The 16,908-nt window shown below is 42.5% G+C and overlaps 1 protein-coding gene across 4 annotated transcripts in view; it reads left to right on the top strand.

The window, feature by feature from the left end:
* The window catches only part of nipbla (NIPBL cohesin loading factor a), a 36,190-nt gene that overhangs the window by 2,764 nt on the left and 16,518 nt on the right, over positions 1-16,908 (top strand). For 2 of the 4 annotated variants that reach the window (XM_012882319.3, XM_012882318.3), the window contains 24 exons: positions 549-698; positions 955-1,120; positions 2,140-2,240; positions 2,332-2,443; positions 2,608-2,768; positions 4,060-4,208; positions 4,348-4,438; positions 4,644-4,865; positions 5,686-5,946; positions 6,041-6,792; positions 8,657-8,867; positions 9,008-9,184; positions 9,418-9,591; positions 9,857-10,018; positions 10,117-10,223; positions 10,311-10,397; positions 12,070-12,301; positions 13,046-13,197; positions 13,295-13,375; positions 14,076-14,176; positions 14,310-14,436; positions 14,524-14,606; positions 16,363-16,495; positions 16,652-16,795. In XM_012882319.3, coding sequence (XP_012737773.2) covers positions 635-698; positions 955-1,120; positions 2,140-2,240; positions 2,332-2,443; positions 2,608-2,768; positions 4,060-4,208; positions 4,348-4,438; positions 4,644-4,865; positions 5,686-5,946; positions 6,041-6,792; positions 8,657-8,867; positions 9,008-9,184; positions 9,418-9,591; positions 9,857-10,018; positions 10,117-10,223; positions 10,311-10,397; positions 12,070-12,301; positions 13,046-13,197; positions 13,295-13,375; positions 14,076-14,176; positions 14,310-14,436; positions 14,524-14,606; positions 16,363-16,495; positions 16,652-16,795 — 4,050 coding nt within the window. In that variant the 5' untranslated portion in view covers positions 549-634. The remainder of the gene's footprint in view (positions 1-548; positions 699-954; positions 1,121-2,139; positions 2,241-2,331; positions 2,444-2,607; positions 2,769-4,059; positions 4,209-4,347; positions 4,439-4,643; positions 4,866-5,685; positions 5,947-6,040; positions 6,793-8,656; positions 8,868-9,007; positions 9,185-9,417; positions 9,592-9,856; positions 10,019-10,116; positions 10,224-10,310; positions 10,398-12,069; positions 12,302-13,045; positions 13,198-13,294; positions 13,376-14,075; positions 14,177-14,309; positions 14,437-14,523; positions 14,607-16,362; positions 16,496-16,651; positions 16,796-16,908) is intronic. The other 2 variants (XM_012882321.3, XM_021308514.2) reach the window with 2 other exon arrangements.

Raw genomic sequence — 16,908 nt, 5'->3', positions numbered from 1 at the left:
AGTAAATCAGTGATTATTAAGGAGATTATGTTATAATAGGAGCAGGGGCTTATGTACTGCTGTACCTATTGAGCTGCATCCTTCAAAGTTCTTTATGTACCGCGGTACTTGCGTCTGTTTTCCCAAATGTTTTCCATGCATGTAGTGGCTTTTATCTGTTATCCGCTAAAATGTGTGGATGTTGTGTTTGTGCATTTAAATGAAGCTCTAATTAGTCTAAAATCCCATCTGTCACACATACAAAGACACGAGTGATTGAAGAACTTAAATCTTCTCAGGAGCATGGAGAAAAAATAACAACAAGTAAACAAACCCCAAAAAAAACAAGTGTACAACAGTACTGAGCCATATTGCTTTGAGGTCAAATACTGTGTTAAAATATAGTTTGCAAGTTTAAGATCTTAATTTAAATCTGTTATCGTTGACTTCTTCGATAAACGAAACGTCAACAAGTTATGTCTCAGGTACAGAGTTTTCATATCGTCTCCTGTCCATCGCTGATTCCTGATCTTGTCCGTTGCTGTGACTCTAACCCCGCTCTCTCCAAGGTGCCAGGAGATGTGAGGACTGGTGTTGTCCGTCGACCCCCTGATATACCCGTGTATCAACACACTCCCCCGCCCTCACCTTCAGCATGAATGGGGATATGCCCCATGTTCCCATCACCACTCTTGCTGGGATCGCTAGCCTCACAGACTGTAAGTATCTTCCTCCGCAAACCAAACACCTGTCAAAGTTTGTGAGGACATTTGAGGCAGACGTTTTCCGCTTTAACAGTTAAAATTTTTCAGATTTGATTTCACGCTGTTATATGTATATTTTTTTGCTGTATTTATTATAATTTTTTTTGCTTAACTTCCTTTTCTCGCTACTTTCTTTCCGTACAACCACGTGTCCTGTAAGTGCGTTTAGTCCTTTTCTCTCATTGCATTTTGCGTTCTTTTTTTTCCTCAGTGTTGAACCAGCTGCCGCTTCCTTCCCCTCTACCTGCCACCACCACTAAGAGCCTCTTGTTCAATTCGAGGATAGCGGAGGAGGTTAACCTTCTACTTGGGTGTCGAGATGAGAATCTGGCCTCCCAGCTAGCCCATGGCCTCAACCAGGTCTCCACGGAGCACATGTGAGTGCATCAAAGTGACCCGGCCTCCTCTCGTTCTGTTCCCTGATGAAAAGCGTGATATGAAAACAGGGAGAAGCCAGTCTGTGGAGGAGGCTGACATTTACATAAAATGGCTTTAAAGTTGAGCGAAGCACGGCGACACGAGACTGGCTTCTGCTTCTTGGCTGTTGGAGATGTTTGAGCATTATGTTGCGTTGCTCATTAGGATGTGGATCCCGTTTTTATTTTAAATGGAGTCATGGCAGACATAGGAGGGATAATGCAAATAGATGCTAATGGTTTCACTGCTGCTAAATGTACAGGATGCAGGTGTTTGAGTAAGAACATTTCACGTCGGCTTTACTGTTTTAACTGTAAATGTGTTATAGTCTTAGACTATAATGAATCTATTAGTTACTTTAAAGCCATCGTTAGATAACAATGTTCGCTGTTATTTATGTTATGGTTGCAGTGGACGGCGGTTACGGTATGTTTTTAGTAATAAAAGCAAATGCGTTTGCTTTGTGAAAGTAAAATTCAAACGCTAACATTCCTAGAAGAGCGGACAAACGTAAACAGAGAGGGACAGCCCAGTGATGCTGTCCTGTCAGTCTGAGCTCCCCCCACTGTCGAGGGGAAGCACACAGTGTAATTTCTTGTGCTTCTCTTCTGTCGAACAAAAAAACTTTACAGAAAGTCCACAAAAAATAAGCTTATCTTGTTTTGTTCAAAAGATTTAAGCAACCAGAGAGAGATCTGAATTATAAAAAGTTGACCAAAAGCATCAATGGAATATTATAGTTGACGTTGTTGCAGTTTTTATTTGGTTTTTGTGTTTCCATCAAATGTCTTCTGGAATTGAGAAGTTATCTGGATTCTTTGGTGCTGACCAAAAGGATAACAATTCTAAGACATTCAGATTTATAAAAAAAAAAAATCCGCCTTGCTTCCTGTCTTTATCTTATTTTTGCATGTTGTTTATTCATTCCCCCACTAGGCAACTTTAATTGAGCTATTTCTATATTTCTGCGACATTTCAGAGAACTGAAGGATAACCTGGGTAGCGATGAGCCAGAGGGAGATGCACCACTGTTGCTGCAGACCATGCTGGCCAGGAACCCTGGCATCTTCAGGGAGAAAAGTATGGGAAGAATTTTTGTATGAACTTGTAATGGAATATTATTTTTAGGGTTTGTGGTTTTAACTGAAGAATTTTATTTGTTTGTAAATAGATGTTATGCAGCAACCAATGGTACCACCTTTTAAGATCACCCAAAACTCCATGCATAGCCCTGCACAGTCTGCAAACTTCCAACCAGCTGCAATTTCTCCCAATCCGTCAAGGTGGGTTTGGTTGTAAAACGAGCCTGGCTGTGGATAATATTTAAATACATCATCATCATACGAACTGTTGCTTAACCTCGGTGCAGAATAGTACATTTTACATCAGACCGTCTTGCTCTGTTTTTGAATGTGTTTGCCCACTTTCTGTTCTTCGTTGCACCTAGCCGGTTTGTGGGGCCCCAGACTGGTTCCAGTAGTCGGTACATGGGCCAGCAGAACAGTCCCGTACCCAGCCCCTACACTCCTCAGAGCCCCGCGCCAGGTTACATCCAGCAGTACCCCCATCAGCAGCCGCCCAGCTACAACCAACACCAACAGATACAAGGTGAGAGTGGATGTGTGAGCGTGCTGCTCGGTCACGTGGAGGCTGGACGGTGAAGCTTTGGCGCCGTGCATCCTTGCTTCTGTTCGTATTTTAGAAGTCATTAAAAGAAAAAAATGGTTTAAACGTAAACTATGGATGCACCGATGGGAAAATTTGGACCGATATCGATATCGATATTGATATTGCTGTTATGTCCGATAACCGATATTTACCTGTTTGTGTGAAAGCTATGCTAACTCAACTTTTGAACGCGAGTTATAATGATCGAACAAAAACCACAGGACCAACGCCCTCGCCTCCCCCTCTTGAAACACGGGCGCTAAGGGCAGCTAGATGGAAATAAACATGGGTCGTTAATATGGGCCCGGTTTCACTTATCTGGCCGATACCGATGGTAATGCCGATATGTCGAGCATCCCTAACGTTAACTAATGTTATATCTTAGGCCATTTGACATGTGTGGGGAAAAATGGTTAAACTTGTGTTGAAATTTTCATGTTAGTAAGTCTGCTCTTCGATCAGCTTTAAATGCGTAGATCTTTAAACTTTTGTGACATAACGTCATATCGGGTCAGTTATATCAGACAAATATTTTTCAAGTTACAGATTGTAAACAAACTACATTAATAAACAAATCTTAATTTAAAAAACTCTACTGTTTTGTTAACTGTGTCTAAAAAAATGTTGAATAACAAATTGTACAATAATTTGGACTTTTTCACATTAATAGCGCACATTTTGTCCTCTAATCAGAGCCGGTTTTTAGATCTTACTTTTGGTATTTGATATAATTTTAGTGCTGTCTTTTTTTAGTTAAGATGTTTTTCTATGTAAAATGGAAAGATTGCGTGTTGTATGTAGATAAAATTGGCGGCTTCCTCGTCAGCAACATTCTTTCATGTTTGAGGAATAACTTTATGGTTTCTAACTTTATGGTTGTGGATCTTGAATTTACACGTTTGATTTGATTAGTCAGTTAACATAATGGTTACAGTTCATCAGCAAACACGGCTCAGAGCCAACACAAGTTTTCTAGGTCAATAAAAATATTTAGCATGTGTATCTGCAGCTGTTTATTTACGGCAGTATTTGCAGCCTAGAGGATTAAAATAAATCTGTCCCGTCATTAATATCCAACATGTTTCCAGTGTAAATTTGTGCTTATGTGAATGCTCCTGTTTTATTTATTTGTCTGTCGCAATTTTCAATATTATTGTCTTAAAGTTGGATTATTAAAAAAAATAAAAATGCACAACTTTTATTGTATTATTTTGGTTCTTTATGTTTCCAGCGTCAGTGGTGAGCCCGATGGTGCCGGGTGGGATACGAAATATCCAAGATGGCAAAGTGTCAGGGCAGCTACCCAACGCCCCCAACCACCATTCAGACAGGCACGGTACGGACGACTACCTGAACACGGTGCAGCGGCTGGGAAGTGAGGTACGCCCGATCGTGGCTTTAATAGAAGATTTGGAATAAATGGTTTTTACGTTCAGATTATTTCTGCTTTAAAAAGTTTTAGTCGTGTCCGATGTAAAGGGACCGATTGATGTTTTTTTTTTTTTTTTTTTCTTTGCAGGAGGGGGATTCGATTATGAGAAATCCTTCTTTCCAGCTGAGGTCTCCCCAGTCTGGCTGCTCTCCAGCGTCGAGTGAGGGAACCCCCAAACGTAAGGATTCCTAGAGAATAACACAGTCCTACAACTTTGCCTACTTTACTCATCAGTGTGAAACATGTATAGTTTTAAGCCGTCACTCCTCAGTAGTGCTGTCAGTGGGTATTTTGTTGTGTTTTTTCATTTTTTTCTTTTTTTTTTTTTATTTAAATGTCATTTTCTAAATTGAGCTTCTCCGCATCTTGCTGCTTGTTCGTAGCGGGTTCTCGCCCGTCGCTGATCCTCCAGTCGCCGCCTCCCTACGCGACCTCGCCCCGGGAAGGCGGACCCGACCAGAAGCATCATCTCCAGCAAAAAAAGAAAGCGCCGACGGTGAAAGAGGAGAAAGACATGTACGACATCGTTAGCTCTCCGAACAAGGACTCCACGAAACTCACCCTCAAGCTGTCCAGGGTTAAGTCAAACGAATCCGACCCGCCAGGTATTCATTTTCTAAAACAATTTATTTTATATTCTAAACTATAACGAGGGGGGGGGGGCTTCTCTGGGGGGGCAGGTTGTTTAAATCCAACCTTTTTTTTGTTTTCATTAGGGCTGAACATTTTTTTAATATATTTGTGATTTCAAAAAATGCAATTTCCAAATTGCAGAGGTCTGCAATTTTTTGGCTATGTCACAATTAGGGAATTAGACACGTCCATTAGGTGTTAGAAATATGTTTGAAGTGGGTTTGCCTCCACATGGAAGGGAAGACAGTTGCAGCAGTGAGATAATCTAATTGTATTACTTCTTTTAGAGTTTATATAGTCATGCAAAACATTGAGTACTGGTCAATCAGTTTAATACATAGACTTGCTTGTTGGTTGCACTTTATGTTCAACAAGGATTGATGTCCAATTAAATTAAAAGCTGTTCTCTTAAATAATATTCTGATCAATAGAAACATTAAAAGTTCATGTTTTAAATAGTCCTTGTTTACAAATATCTTTATTTAGAGGCCATTTGTGTTGCTTGTGGTTAATGCAGAGAAAAGTCAAAATTGCAATTTTGGTTGAAATATATTGTAGGCAGAACGCAATAATTTCTGCTCTGAGTTTAGATGCTGCCGGTCTTTTAGCAACTAATCCACACGGCGAGGAAACAAATTGATTTGTTGTTTGTATACATTTTAAAACACATGATAAATTAAACTGGGGAAAAAAATCACATTAAATCGCAATATTAAGAAAAAAAAAATCGCAATTAGATTATTTTCCAAAATCGTTCAGCCCTAGTTTTCATGCGCTTTATTTATTTACCAGGCGACGTCGTGCCGGGCATGGATCAGAACTCGGACAGCATGGAGGCAGAGCTGGGCTTTCAGCACGTCGCCGTCCTCCAGCCAAACCTGGCCGCCCGGCTGCAGCAGCAGCAGCAGGCGGCGCAGCAGGCGGGCGGAGCGGCCGGCCTGCAGACCTCCAGTTCGCCCTACGATGAGGCGGAGCTCGACGCTCTGGCCGAAATCGAGAGGATCGAACGGGAGGCAGCCAGTGAAAAGTGCTCTAAAGAGGTTCAAGATAAAGGTGCGTTGCTGCCTTTTTATGTCATCCAAAATCTTCACGCCGGTATGCCGGGAACGACGACGTGTGTTGACCGGATCTGTTCGTCTTTTTATAGATAAGCCGCTTAAGAAGAGAAAACAGGACTCTTTTCCTCTTGAGCCTGGTGCAGCGGGACCAGGGGCCCCGACTGGGGCCCCAGGGAGCGGATCAACTGGAGGGGCCAATGCAGGCAAACTGACCCCACAAGAGGCCACTGCAGCCGGAAACGGTGCCAGCCGCCCCCCCCTCATGGTGAGCATCGACCTCCAGCAGGCGGGGAGAGCTGACGGCCAGCTCGACCCCTGTCTGGCCGCCCCTATCCCTGCCCTCGAAGCCCAACGCTGGCCCGAAGAACCAGCGAGCGGGCCGGCGGCAGTGGAAGGTTCTGACACGGCTTTGCGGTTGAAGCCGGACGGACGGCCGGAGGTCATCAAAAACAGGGTTGACAAGCACGACGGTAGGAGGGAAGGCCGGGAGTCGTCCAAGCACCGGCACCACGAGAAGTCCTCAGACAGACGCGGGGAGCTGCCAAAGCCGTCGAGCAGAGGGGAGCACGGACGAGACAGGGACCGGGAGTCCGACAGGGACAGGCGGCATCGAAGCGAGGCCGGCGGCAGAGACAGGCGGTCCCCCGATCCCCGCTCCAGGAGCGACCGCGATCGGTCCGGCTTCCAGGCGTCCTCCGCCGCAGAGCCCGGCCGGAGCGGCGGTAGACAGGACGGATCAAAAGCGGCCTCTTCTTCCACTGGTGCTAAAATCCCAGATTCTTTCCCCGCTCAGCTCCTTGGAGGGCATACCGGAGCACTGAAGAACTTCCAGATCCCCAAGGTGATCTGGGCTGAGCAAAGCAAAAAAAAAAATGTGTACCCGCCTACCAATCATTCAGCTGTCACTGCCTGCAATCTCACAAAACCAAATCATTCTCTGGCTCACTCTTGATTTTTAGTTTCCCCACTGTTACGTACATTGTTTATTTATTTTTTTCTCCCAATTCTGGTTTTTGTTTTTAAATTCTGTTAACACATTAACTCAAACCTAACCATCTGTTGAGCTTAGATTGTGTTTTAGTCGGTGTCCATGTAGAAGTAGTTGGTGGACACGTAGAAGCCAGTACGTCAAGGAGATCTTCCTCTGCGGTTAATAGTTTGCTGAAATCTGGCCTGAAAAGCAAAGTGTCTTCTTTTGATCAACTCTTACCTGCCGCTAGGTAGAATCATCTTTAGAAACGCTGTAACAGGACGTGCAACTACGGGGCTCCATGATAGTGAGATGCTGGTCTAAGTTATGCTAGAATTCAGTTGTATTAGAAGCACGGCGTAGTTGATATACGACGGCTGATTAGAAGCGCCTCTTATGGTCTTGTTTCAGAATTGAAAGCGGAGGAAGTCCCCTGAGTGGGACGTTGGGGCAAATATTGTCTTGAAGTTGCTTTGTAGGTCTTGTGGAGTAGGAAGTCTGTGTTATTGCTGTTGTCAGCGATGGTTTAGTTATTTTTGTCGGGACAAAAATATGATTAATTGACTGTTTGCGTGAATGACAGTGAGTTTAATCTCGGGTTTGACGAGTCCTGCTTGCCCTCCGTTGGAGTTGAACTCACGAAGTCGTATTCTGAGAAGCTGAAGCGCTTGAAACACTTAAAAAAAAATAAAAAGGTTCGGTTAACGTGGGCTATTTTGTCATTATGGCCGATGGTGTACAGTAGAACTATTAGTCGTATTTTATTATGAAAATAAAACATCTTTCTGCACAGATTCACACGATAAAATAAAAAAAACATAAATTATTCCTACTGATATAAAAATATATATTTATAGTTATATTTATGCACATAAGCAAAGGTTTACAACAAACAGTGGCTAAAAATGGTAGTTTTCCAGTGTTTATTGTGTAGAATATTCCCCTTTTGTGTTTCTGCTCATCATAGAGTAGCACTAGCATAAAATTAGCTGGTTTGTTAGTCAGGCTGTCTGCACACTTTGTGCTGCGTGTCGGCAGAGAAAGCTCCGCTCCCTGTTTTTCCCATTATCAGCTAATGTTGGCCCGTCAGTCAGCTTTTAACACCGCTGCACAGTATCAGGACATGTTGGTCGGCGTTGTGGTGTTGACTGTGTCGGTCGTCATTAGCCCGCTATCTCCTGACGGTTGGCTTTCTTTTTCCATCACTGCAAATTCGCCACATTTTTTGGGAGCTTCGGCATCTCGGCCACTAAAACCAGACCAGCTGCAAACAATCGCATGAGCCAAATAAAAGGATGATAATTAGCCAAATATTGCAACCAGGCCAATGCTTCAGATCCACCGGTAAGAACAGAATCTGAATATTTTATTTGTCACCGCGGCGAAATAGGTGAGGTATAAAAAGGAAAACGTGAGATTTTTGTGTGTGTGCGTTGTGGATTTTGTGCAATTACTATTCTGTCATTGCCCTGCAGTGTTGACCTTTAACCTAAATTATGAGGAAGTGGAATATCTCTTTATGTATTGGCTCTTGGGTTTCTGGGAATTACCATCAAAAAATCACAAACCTTGTCAGTTGAATCATTTTTTTTTATTTTATGTTTTTCATTTTATGCATTTCTTGGTTTTTCCTCTTTTACGTCGTTTTTATTTTCTATCCAAAATTATCTAAATCCTGTTAGCAGGCATTCAAATGTGACACAGCTGTGTGTTTTTGTTCTTTTTCTTCTTGTAGATTAATCGTGATCGGGAGAACAGCGGGTCGACTGAAAGTCAGATGTGGGGCCAGCCTAAGGTGAAACTGGAGAGGCTAGGTCTGGTGAAGGACTTTGAGAAGCGGCCCAAGCCCGTCGTGGTGTTAAAAAAGCTCTCAGTCGACCAGATCCAGAGAATCATTCGGCACAGCAAGTCCGGAAAGAACAGGTTCTCAGGGAAGTCGGGAAAAGGTGAGAAACTGTAGCCATGTGGCCGACTGCACGCACATTTTCTGTTCTAAACATATATTTTTTTTCCCTTTCTTACAATTTTTCTTTAACTCCTCATTAAGGTCAGCTGTTAACTTAAAATGTTACTGTCCAACTTTCAGGCGGTATGGACCCAGACGTTTTAAAGGAGCTTCCCCCAGAGTTACTAGAAGAAATCGAGTCGACCATGCCGATGTATGAGAGGGTAAAGATGAACAAGAGGAAACGAAGTACCGTCAACGAGAAGCCCAAATACGCTGAAGTCAGCTCCGATGAAGACTATGACGCAAACGGAGAATGTGAGGAAAACTGTTCTCGACTTATCTTTTTTATTTTCGAGAGAGTTCCTTTGAGGAATATTGAAACGTTATTGTCGGTCCAGCATGCGTCGGAGATGGTCGGTGTTAAACGTTATGAATCGGCGTTGTTTTTGGCGTTTAATGTCAGACGATACAGCTGGTCTCCGGGCCGCACTTAGGACACGTCTGAATTAGGAGATTAGGATTCTGACGTCCTCCTTGAATCTTTGCAGCGGCAAGGAAGCGCCACAAACGAGACAAAGACAGAGCCTGGGAGTTCGAGGAGAGGGAACGTCGGGGTTCCGGGGATCACCGGAAAAGCGGGCCCCGGGAAGGCCGGCGAGGCTCCGGCAGCCGCTACCGCGACTCCTCCGAGGAAGATTCGCCTCCGCCCAGCATGAGCGAAAGTATGCCCCATGCATTAGGAGGGTTTTCCTTTTAAAGGATGTGTGCTGTACGGAAAGAATTGACACATTTTATATGGTTCTTAAATTCATTATTAACTTCCATATTAGATCTACATTGAAGTGAAATGCTTTTTATGATAATACTCAGAAAAATGGTTTTCATGATGGCAAGTGGAAAATTTTTTTGTTGATGCTGTTTTATCAAAGTCTTTAAGTCCCGGCCACAACGAGAAATTTCATTGCAAAAACTTTTTCCCGTCCCCAGTTGCCAGAAAAATGAAGATGAAAGAGAAGCAGAAGAAACGAAAAGCGTACGAACCGAAGCTCACCCAAGAAGAGCTGATGGACTCGTCCACGTTTAAAAGATTCCTGGCAAGCATTGACAACATCCTGGAAAATCTGGAGGATGTGGACTTCACTACCATGGGTGTGTATCGGCATTCATTTATTTTGGGTTTGCAAAAACACTTTAATTCAATTTTGCTGTTTATCAAACTTTGTTCTTTTTTTTTTCCCCCCTACAAGCAGCAGATGATGATGAGATACCTCAGGAACTGTTGCTTGGTAAACACCAGCTGAACGACCTTGGCAGCGAGTCTGCCAAAATTAAGGCCATGAGCATCACCAGCAAGGTATATAGTAGATGATGGTCCAGAATCTCTATTTAGACCCATAGTTATGTGTGCTGATTGGGCCAAATGGCATCTGTGTTTCTGCAGATCCCATCAGATAAACTGGTGAAGCTCCTGAACATCCTAGAAAAGAACATCCAGGATGGATCCAAGCTCTCTACCTTGTTAAATCACGTGAGTGCTTTCTCTTTGGCGCCTTTTATCTCCATCTGAATGCGCTAATGTGTAGCGATTATTCTCCGAAAAAAAAAAAAAAAAAACACCTACATTAATATTAGATTTAAAAAACATCCAGTGTCTCTATCGGGCTCAGATACCAACGTATTTTACGGATCGGAAAGTTCTGATTCAACCCGCGGACATTTCCAATCCATAAGCTGCGTCTGTGCTTTACTGTTTTCTGCTGGAAAGTCTCCAAGGTCTCTGCTGGCTGTGGAAAGGATTTCCTGGACGGAGCCGAGTTGCTCCGCCTCTCGTGATGAGATCCGCTTCCGCTCAGGAAATCTATTCCAAAGTTAGCAGCCAGCTAGCACCGTGGCTAACCAACTTTTAATCACAACTGTGTGGAAATATGTCACACCAGAATCACAGCAAAGCAAGACCGCAGTATATGTTTTACAAAGCCGTTGCACCAAAAAGCGAAAGCTCCGCCTACAATACAGCGGACTTAAACATGGGGAATAAACCCCGCTGAAGAGCACCGAGATGTTTTAGCCAACACAGCAGATTCTGCGCCGACTACGAGCCGGGCGGGCTGTCTACGGACTTCTTAGTCAAGACATTTCCCTCATTTCTTGTGACAGATTTATAAATTTCCCGCACTTTCTGCCAGTTTGGCATAGCAGGTTAAGGAATGCTAGCAAGTTTAATGAGCTAGTTGAGTTGCTTAGCAGCGTCCAGTCTCTACCAGGAAGCCACTGCACTCCTGTCTGCCGCTGCGCATCATCGCTACACCTAGCTTAGAGCAGCTCGGTGTCTCGGCTCGCCGCCACGCAATAAAACTTTTAAATGTGCCGAGAAAAAACGGCGCTAGTTTGTGCGAACGTGTCGGCTGGACGTCCAGAGACTTGAGTACGCACGGGTATGTGGGAGTATGTAGCAGACAGACTTGACAGCTATCATCATCATCATCATCATCATCATCGTCGTGGGATTACCATGAATGTTTACACTTAACAATCCCGTTGTTGCACTTTTTTATATAATATTTGGGATTTATTGCTGAACCAGTAGCCCATACTTTATTTGTGCTTATCACACGAATCAACACTTTGAATTTTATTTAGAAAGCGTTCGATAATAATAATAATAATAATCATAATATTAATGTTGTTTTATAATCTACTTTACAATTCTCAAATTGCATCAATTAAGAGTTTAAAGAAGACAGAACTAAAATAGAATAATAAAAAAATTCAGAAGTTATTAAAAATAAAGTTAGGTTAAAAATCAGCAGGGAAGTTTTACGCTTTCATAATTTGAAACCCGCACAGTTAAACATTTGTTTTCAGGATGAGATTTTTCCTGTGAACACGATTTATTGTTTTGTTACTTTTTCTAGTATTTTGGGATACACGCTTACATTCATACATAACATACTTGCCTATAGAAAGGAGTTTTTTATTTATTTTTTCTTACAGCCTATTAAAAAATCAACAGTGTGACAATAATAACATTAAAGCACAAAGAGCTCTGGTATCGGAATAGTATCGTTGTGTCGGCAGATAACCCAAATTCTGGTATCGGGATGGGAAGTGGGGAAAAATGTGGATCGGTGCATAATCTGATCGTTAAACTTTCTGGGTGGGGAAAAAAATCCTTACATTTCTTTATTTTCTCCCCTCAGGACCACGATGCTGAAAACGAGGAAAGACTCTGGAGAGACTTGATAATGGAGAGAGTGACGAAGTCTGCCGATGCCTGTTTAACAGCTCTTAACATCATGACCTCACCACGCATGCCAAAGGCTGTATACATAGAGGATGTCATTGAGCGGGTGCTGCAGTACACCAAGTTTCACCTCCAGAACACGCTGTATCCACAGTATGATCCTGTCTACAGAGTGGACCCACATGGAGGTGGGTATTCTCCCTTAACGCGTTCAGCTTAGAAAGCAAAGGTCTGACGTTGGGGTGGTCTATTTGAAGCTTTAGCTGATAGGTTTGGGTTTTAGAGAAAAAAAAAATCTAAGCGAAGTAAATGATTCATTATGGTCAAAAGCCCTATTAGCGCGTCATGAGCATAATGAATAAATAACCCTCCTACGTTCGCACGGGATAATGGAAGTCTAATATTTTGCTGAAATTTCCGGACATCTCCTGGATATGATGTTAACAACTCCAGGAATGACGAGAACCTGTTGATGTTAAAACCCTTCAGTGTTGTTACAGCCAGCGCTAGCCAGCTGTATACCAGAAGGCTACAAACAGAAGAAAATGATGGTGCTTCATGTAAACTAGTGGAAAAATCACCCCAGAAAACTTCCCTGGTTATTGAAGAGGAACGGACTACCTCTCCACCAGGGATTTTTTTTTTTTTTTTGTTATAATGTCGATCTATAGTCTGGTGGTTTGATTCAACCCTGGCTCCTGCAGCGGGAACAACAGGGGAAAGGAATGGCTGTAGAAAGTCGTCCTGGTTCCAGGAAAAGGTTCCTACGGCTTAATTGCTCAGCTTGAGTGCTGTAGTCGCTCGGAGAAGTCTGAATTTGTTGAACTTTTGTTCAAATATTGTTTTTATAACCTTCTTACATGCCTAATCATGCAAGAGGATTTTATAAAAAGAAAATATTTTTTTTTTACTTGAATCCATCCTTCATCTAGGTGGCCTGTTGAGCTCCAAGGCAAAGCGCGCAAAGTGCTCCACACACAAGCAACGTGTAATTGTGATGTTGTACAACAAAGTGTGCGACATCGTCAGCAACATTTCTGAGCTTCTGGAAATCCAGCTTCTCACAGACACGACCATCCTACAGGTAAAAACAAACATAAATGTTATATAGATAACGTTGGAATCATCCTGGTAGAAACCTTTAAATTCTGTCATTTTTTATTTATTTTTTCGTTGTGCAGGTTTCCTCTATGGGAATAACTCCGTTTTTCGTGGAGAATGTCAGCGAGCTGCAGTTGTGTGCCATTAAGCTCGTCACAGCGGTGAGTTCTTCATCTAAAGAGAGAAAAATTGTTTATATGAAGACAATTCAAGGAATTGGTTTGATGAGTCATCTGAAATAATACATAAAGTAGGGCTGGACGATATAGAAAAAAGCGTATCGATAAAATAGAAATCATACTGATCGATATTGATAATTAGCAACAAATTCAAAACGTATATCTTAAGTGCAGCCCTGGCCATTTTATACTGTTTTTTTTTTTATTGATTTATTTATTTATTTTTATAGAAGTTTTTAAAAACGAACACTCACTCTCTGAACCCTTTGAAGGGGGCGGAGCTTGGTGACGGAGCGTTCTTGGGTGTGCGTTGTGATTGGTTGGGAAGATGTAATGACTATAATTAACTAACATGGCTAGAATGCAAAAGGAAGGAAAACTGTTTTTTATTCTATTGAACTTCTTATTGACCTTTTTTTTTTTTTGCTATTATCGATATGTCAGTCAATCGATATATATATATATATATATATATATATATATATATATATATATATATATATATATATATATATATATATATATATATATATATTGTTATTGAATTATTGTCCAGCCCAAACATATAAGTACTTTACTGTTAAATTTGAGATACAACGTATTATTATTTTTTTTTTTCTAGTTTATCCTTTTTACTATTCTGCAAAACTGAAGGTATATTGATGATTTCGTGGCGTTGCAGGTTTTCTCGCGTTATGAGAAGCATCGGCAGCTTATCTTGGAGGAGATCTTCACTTCCTTGGCCAGGTTACCCACCAGCAAGCGCTCTCTTAGGAATTTCAGGTAGCTTCTTTAAACGTCTGTTCATGCTGACATGTGAAGGTTCGCTGTGGCTCGCGCCAAAGGCTTCCAGGTTTTCCTGACATTTAGGTTGCCCATGGTGATGGCAAACGCGTTGCCCTGTCTTTGTTTTCAGGTTGAACAGCTCAGACCAGGACGGAGAACCGATGTACATCCAGATGGTGACGGCCCTGGTGCTGCAGCTGATTCAGTGTGTGGTCCATCTCCCCACTGACAAGGATGTTTTTGAAGAGTACGACAAGGTGGGACGCAAATGTGTTCTTCTTATTAGTGTAAAAACGTCCTTTAGAGACCTGTTTTCTGATTAATCTTGTTTTTATGTTGTTAAGGTGGATCAGGACGTCCTGATAACCAACTCGTATGAGACGGCGATGAGAACGGCACAAAACTTCCTATCAGTCTTCCTCAAAAAGTAAAATTACAGTTTTAACGTTCTTCATTTACGTCGGGTTTTTAAGTTAAACGATTGTTTTGTTTTGTTAAGAAGCTTTATTGTCACCATGGTGAAAATGTTTTGAGACAGACCCCGGCTCAGGATGACCACAGATAACACGCAGACACAACAAGGCGTAATATTTCCACTAAAGCCTGTAAATAGTCGCGGCGGTCTGATAAGACTCCAACCGAGTCCAGAAAGTCCCATATCAGTCCGTGTGCGAGAGATATGAATTAATCACTAAACGCTGCCACTCATGCCTGCAGTAAATTCTGGGCAGTAATCTTAAGCCTTCGTTTACAGAACTGTGCAATCAGACATTCCCTGAGAAATCACAGGCATTACCAGGAATGTGATCGTAACATGTAAACAGACCACAAACGTCTCAGCAGGGGGTGATAGCCCTGACAGCTGTTTAGGAAGAGCTTTTGAGTCTCAGTAGTTTCTTTTTTTTAACGTTTCTGAAGTGTTTACCTGATGGAAGTGGGTCAAACGGTGCATTGCCTGGGTGGGTGGGTTTTGTGGCAACAGGTCTGGCCCTTCTCTGGCCTTGTGCCGCATAAACCACGTCCAGATCTCGTAGACGGCATCCCACAATCCCCTGCGCTGTCCTCAGCACCCGTGCCAGTTGAAGGCTGAGCTAAAGTCCACAGATAGCATCCTAACATGAGTGTCGGGATGCTGCGGATGAGTCCGAGCCGTGTTGAATTGCCACGATTCTCCCTGGGAAGCAGGCAGGGAGCATGGAGAGCTGCAGGGAGAGGTTGAAAATGTTCAGAAAGGCCTCTGCTAGCTGGTCAGCACACAATTTTAGCATCTGAGCTGAAATATGGCTGGACCTGCAGCCTCGCTGGTCTTGACCTTCTTCTAGGAGGAGGTCACTGGTGCTGCTGCAGGACGAGGGGCTGATGCTGCACCTCTGGTTTAGGAAGATGTTCAGAAGGTGCTGGGGAGAGGCGGGTCATTGCTGGGCTGTGATGGTCCTGATGCCTCTCCACGTGTCACGTGGCTTGTTGCTGCTGAAGTCATTCTTCTTCTTCAGCTCAGACTGATCACGTCAGATCAAGCTTTTTTCTAATTATAGAACCTTTTTTTTTTCTTTTAATATCACAACTTTACGCTCTTATCATCACGCTTTATTCTGACAATATTATGACTTTGATCTCCTAATTAAAAATTGTATAAGTATGGCCCGATCTATGCACTTTTGACTCAGTAATGATATTTTTTGTGTTCTTTTATTTGAAAAAGTATCAAAGTACATGTTGGTATCGTGACACCAGATGAAACCATTCATTAAGCCATTAAGCAAACCTACCGTGTTACTTCCATAAGAATGATGCTGTGACTGATCTGTGATGTAGGATATTTAGTTTTATTCCAGTAAGAACCACAACAAAACAGAACGACTCAGTCTCCAGCATTTGTTAGATACACAGCGCCCCCTACTGACCAGTGGCTCAACCTAGTTACCCAGTTCTGTACAACATTAATGAACTCAGTCAGAAAATCATTACACCCACGTATGTTACGTGTTTAGCCTTAGCCAATGGCGGGTACGCCATTTCAGCCAATTCTATATTTATCCAGTTATTTAGCAGGTTTTGTTTTCTCAATCAACTTTTACTGCTCTGTCTTTATGTTTAATACTGGTCCTTGTCTTAGTTATTTTTTTTTAAATCTTGTGCTTATTTCCTTTTGCCTCTTCCCTCTCTGTCGTTTTTACCTTCAGATGTGGCAGCAAGCAGGGAGAAGAAGATTACCGACCGTTATTTGAAAACTTTGTCCAGGACCTGCTGTCAACCGTAAACAAGCCGGAGTGGCCTGCAGCAGAGCTGCTGCTCAGTCTTCTTGGAAGACTGCTGGTTAGTGCGGATAACTCTTAGGAAGTGTTGAGCACATTTGATTGGTCCAGTAATGAAAAAACAACTTTCCATAGCGACTTAAATGGTCTAATCGTCGCCTTTCATTTGTTCTGTATTTAAAGTACTTCTTCTTCCCCTCTGTTTTGTTCCTCTCAGGTGCACCAGTTCAGTAATAAACAGACAGAAATGGCTCTGAGAGTCGCATCTCTAGACTACCTGGGCACAGTGGCGGCCAGACTCAGGAAGGACGCCGTCACTAGCAAGATGGACCAGAGATCTATCGATCGCATCCTGCAAGAGGTAAAAAAACAAAACAACAACTTTGATTTATCACAGACTAGATTCAGCCTTGACACAGAAACAGGCTAAGGTTTATTAGATTACATTAGTGATTACCAATGTTTAGTTATTTT

The sequence above is a fragment of the Fundulus heteroclitus genome, chromosome 12 (assembly GCF_011125445.2).
Source record: "Fundulus heteroclitus isolate FHET01 chromosome 12, MU-UCD_Fhet_4.1, whole genome shotgun sequence".
NCBI lineage: Eukaryota > Metazoa > Chordata > Actinopteri > Cyprinodontiformes > Fundulidae > Fundulus > Fundulus heteroclitus.
This window is presented reverse-complemented; position numbering and strand designations above follow the sequence as displayed.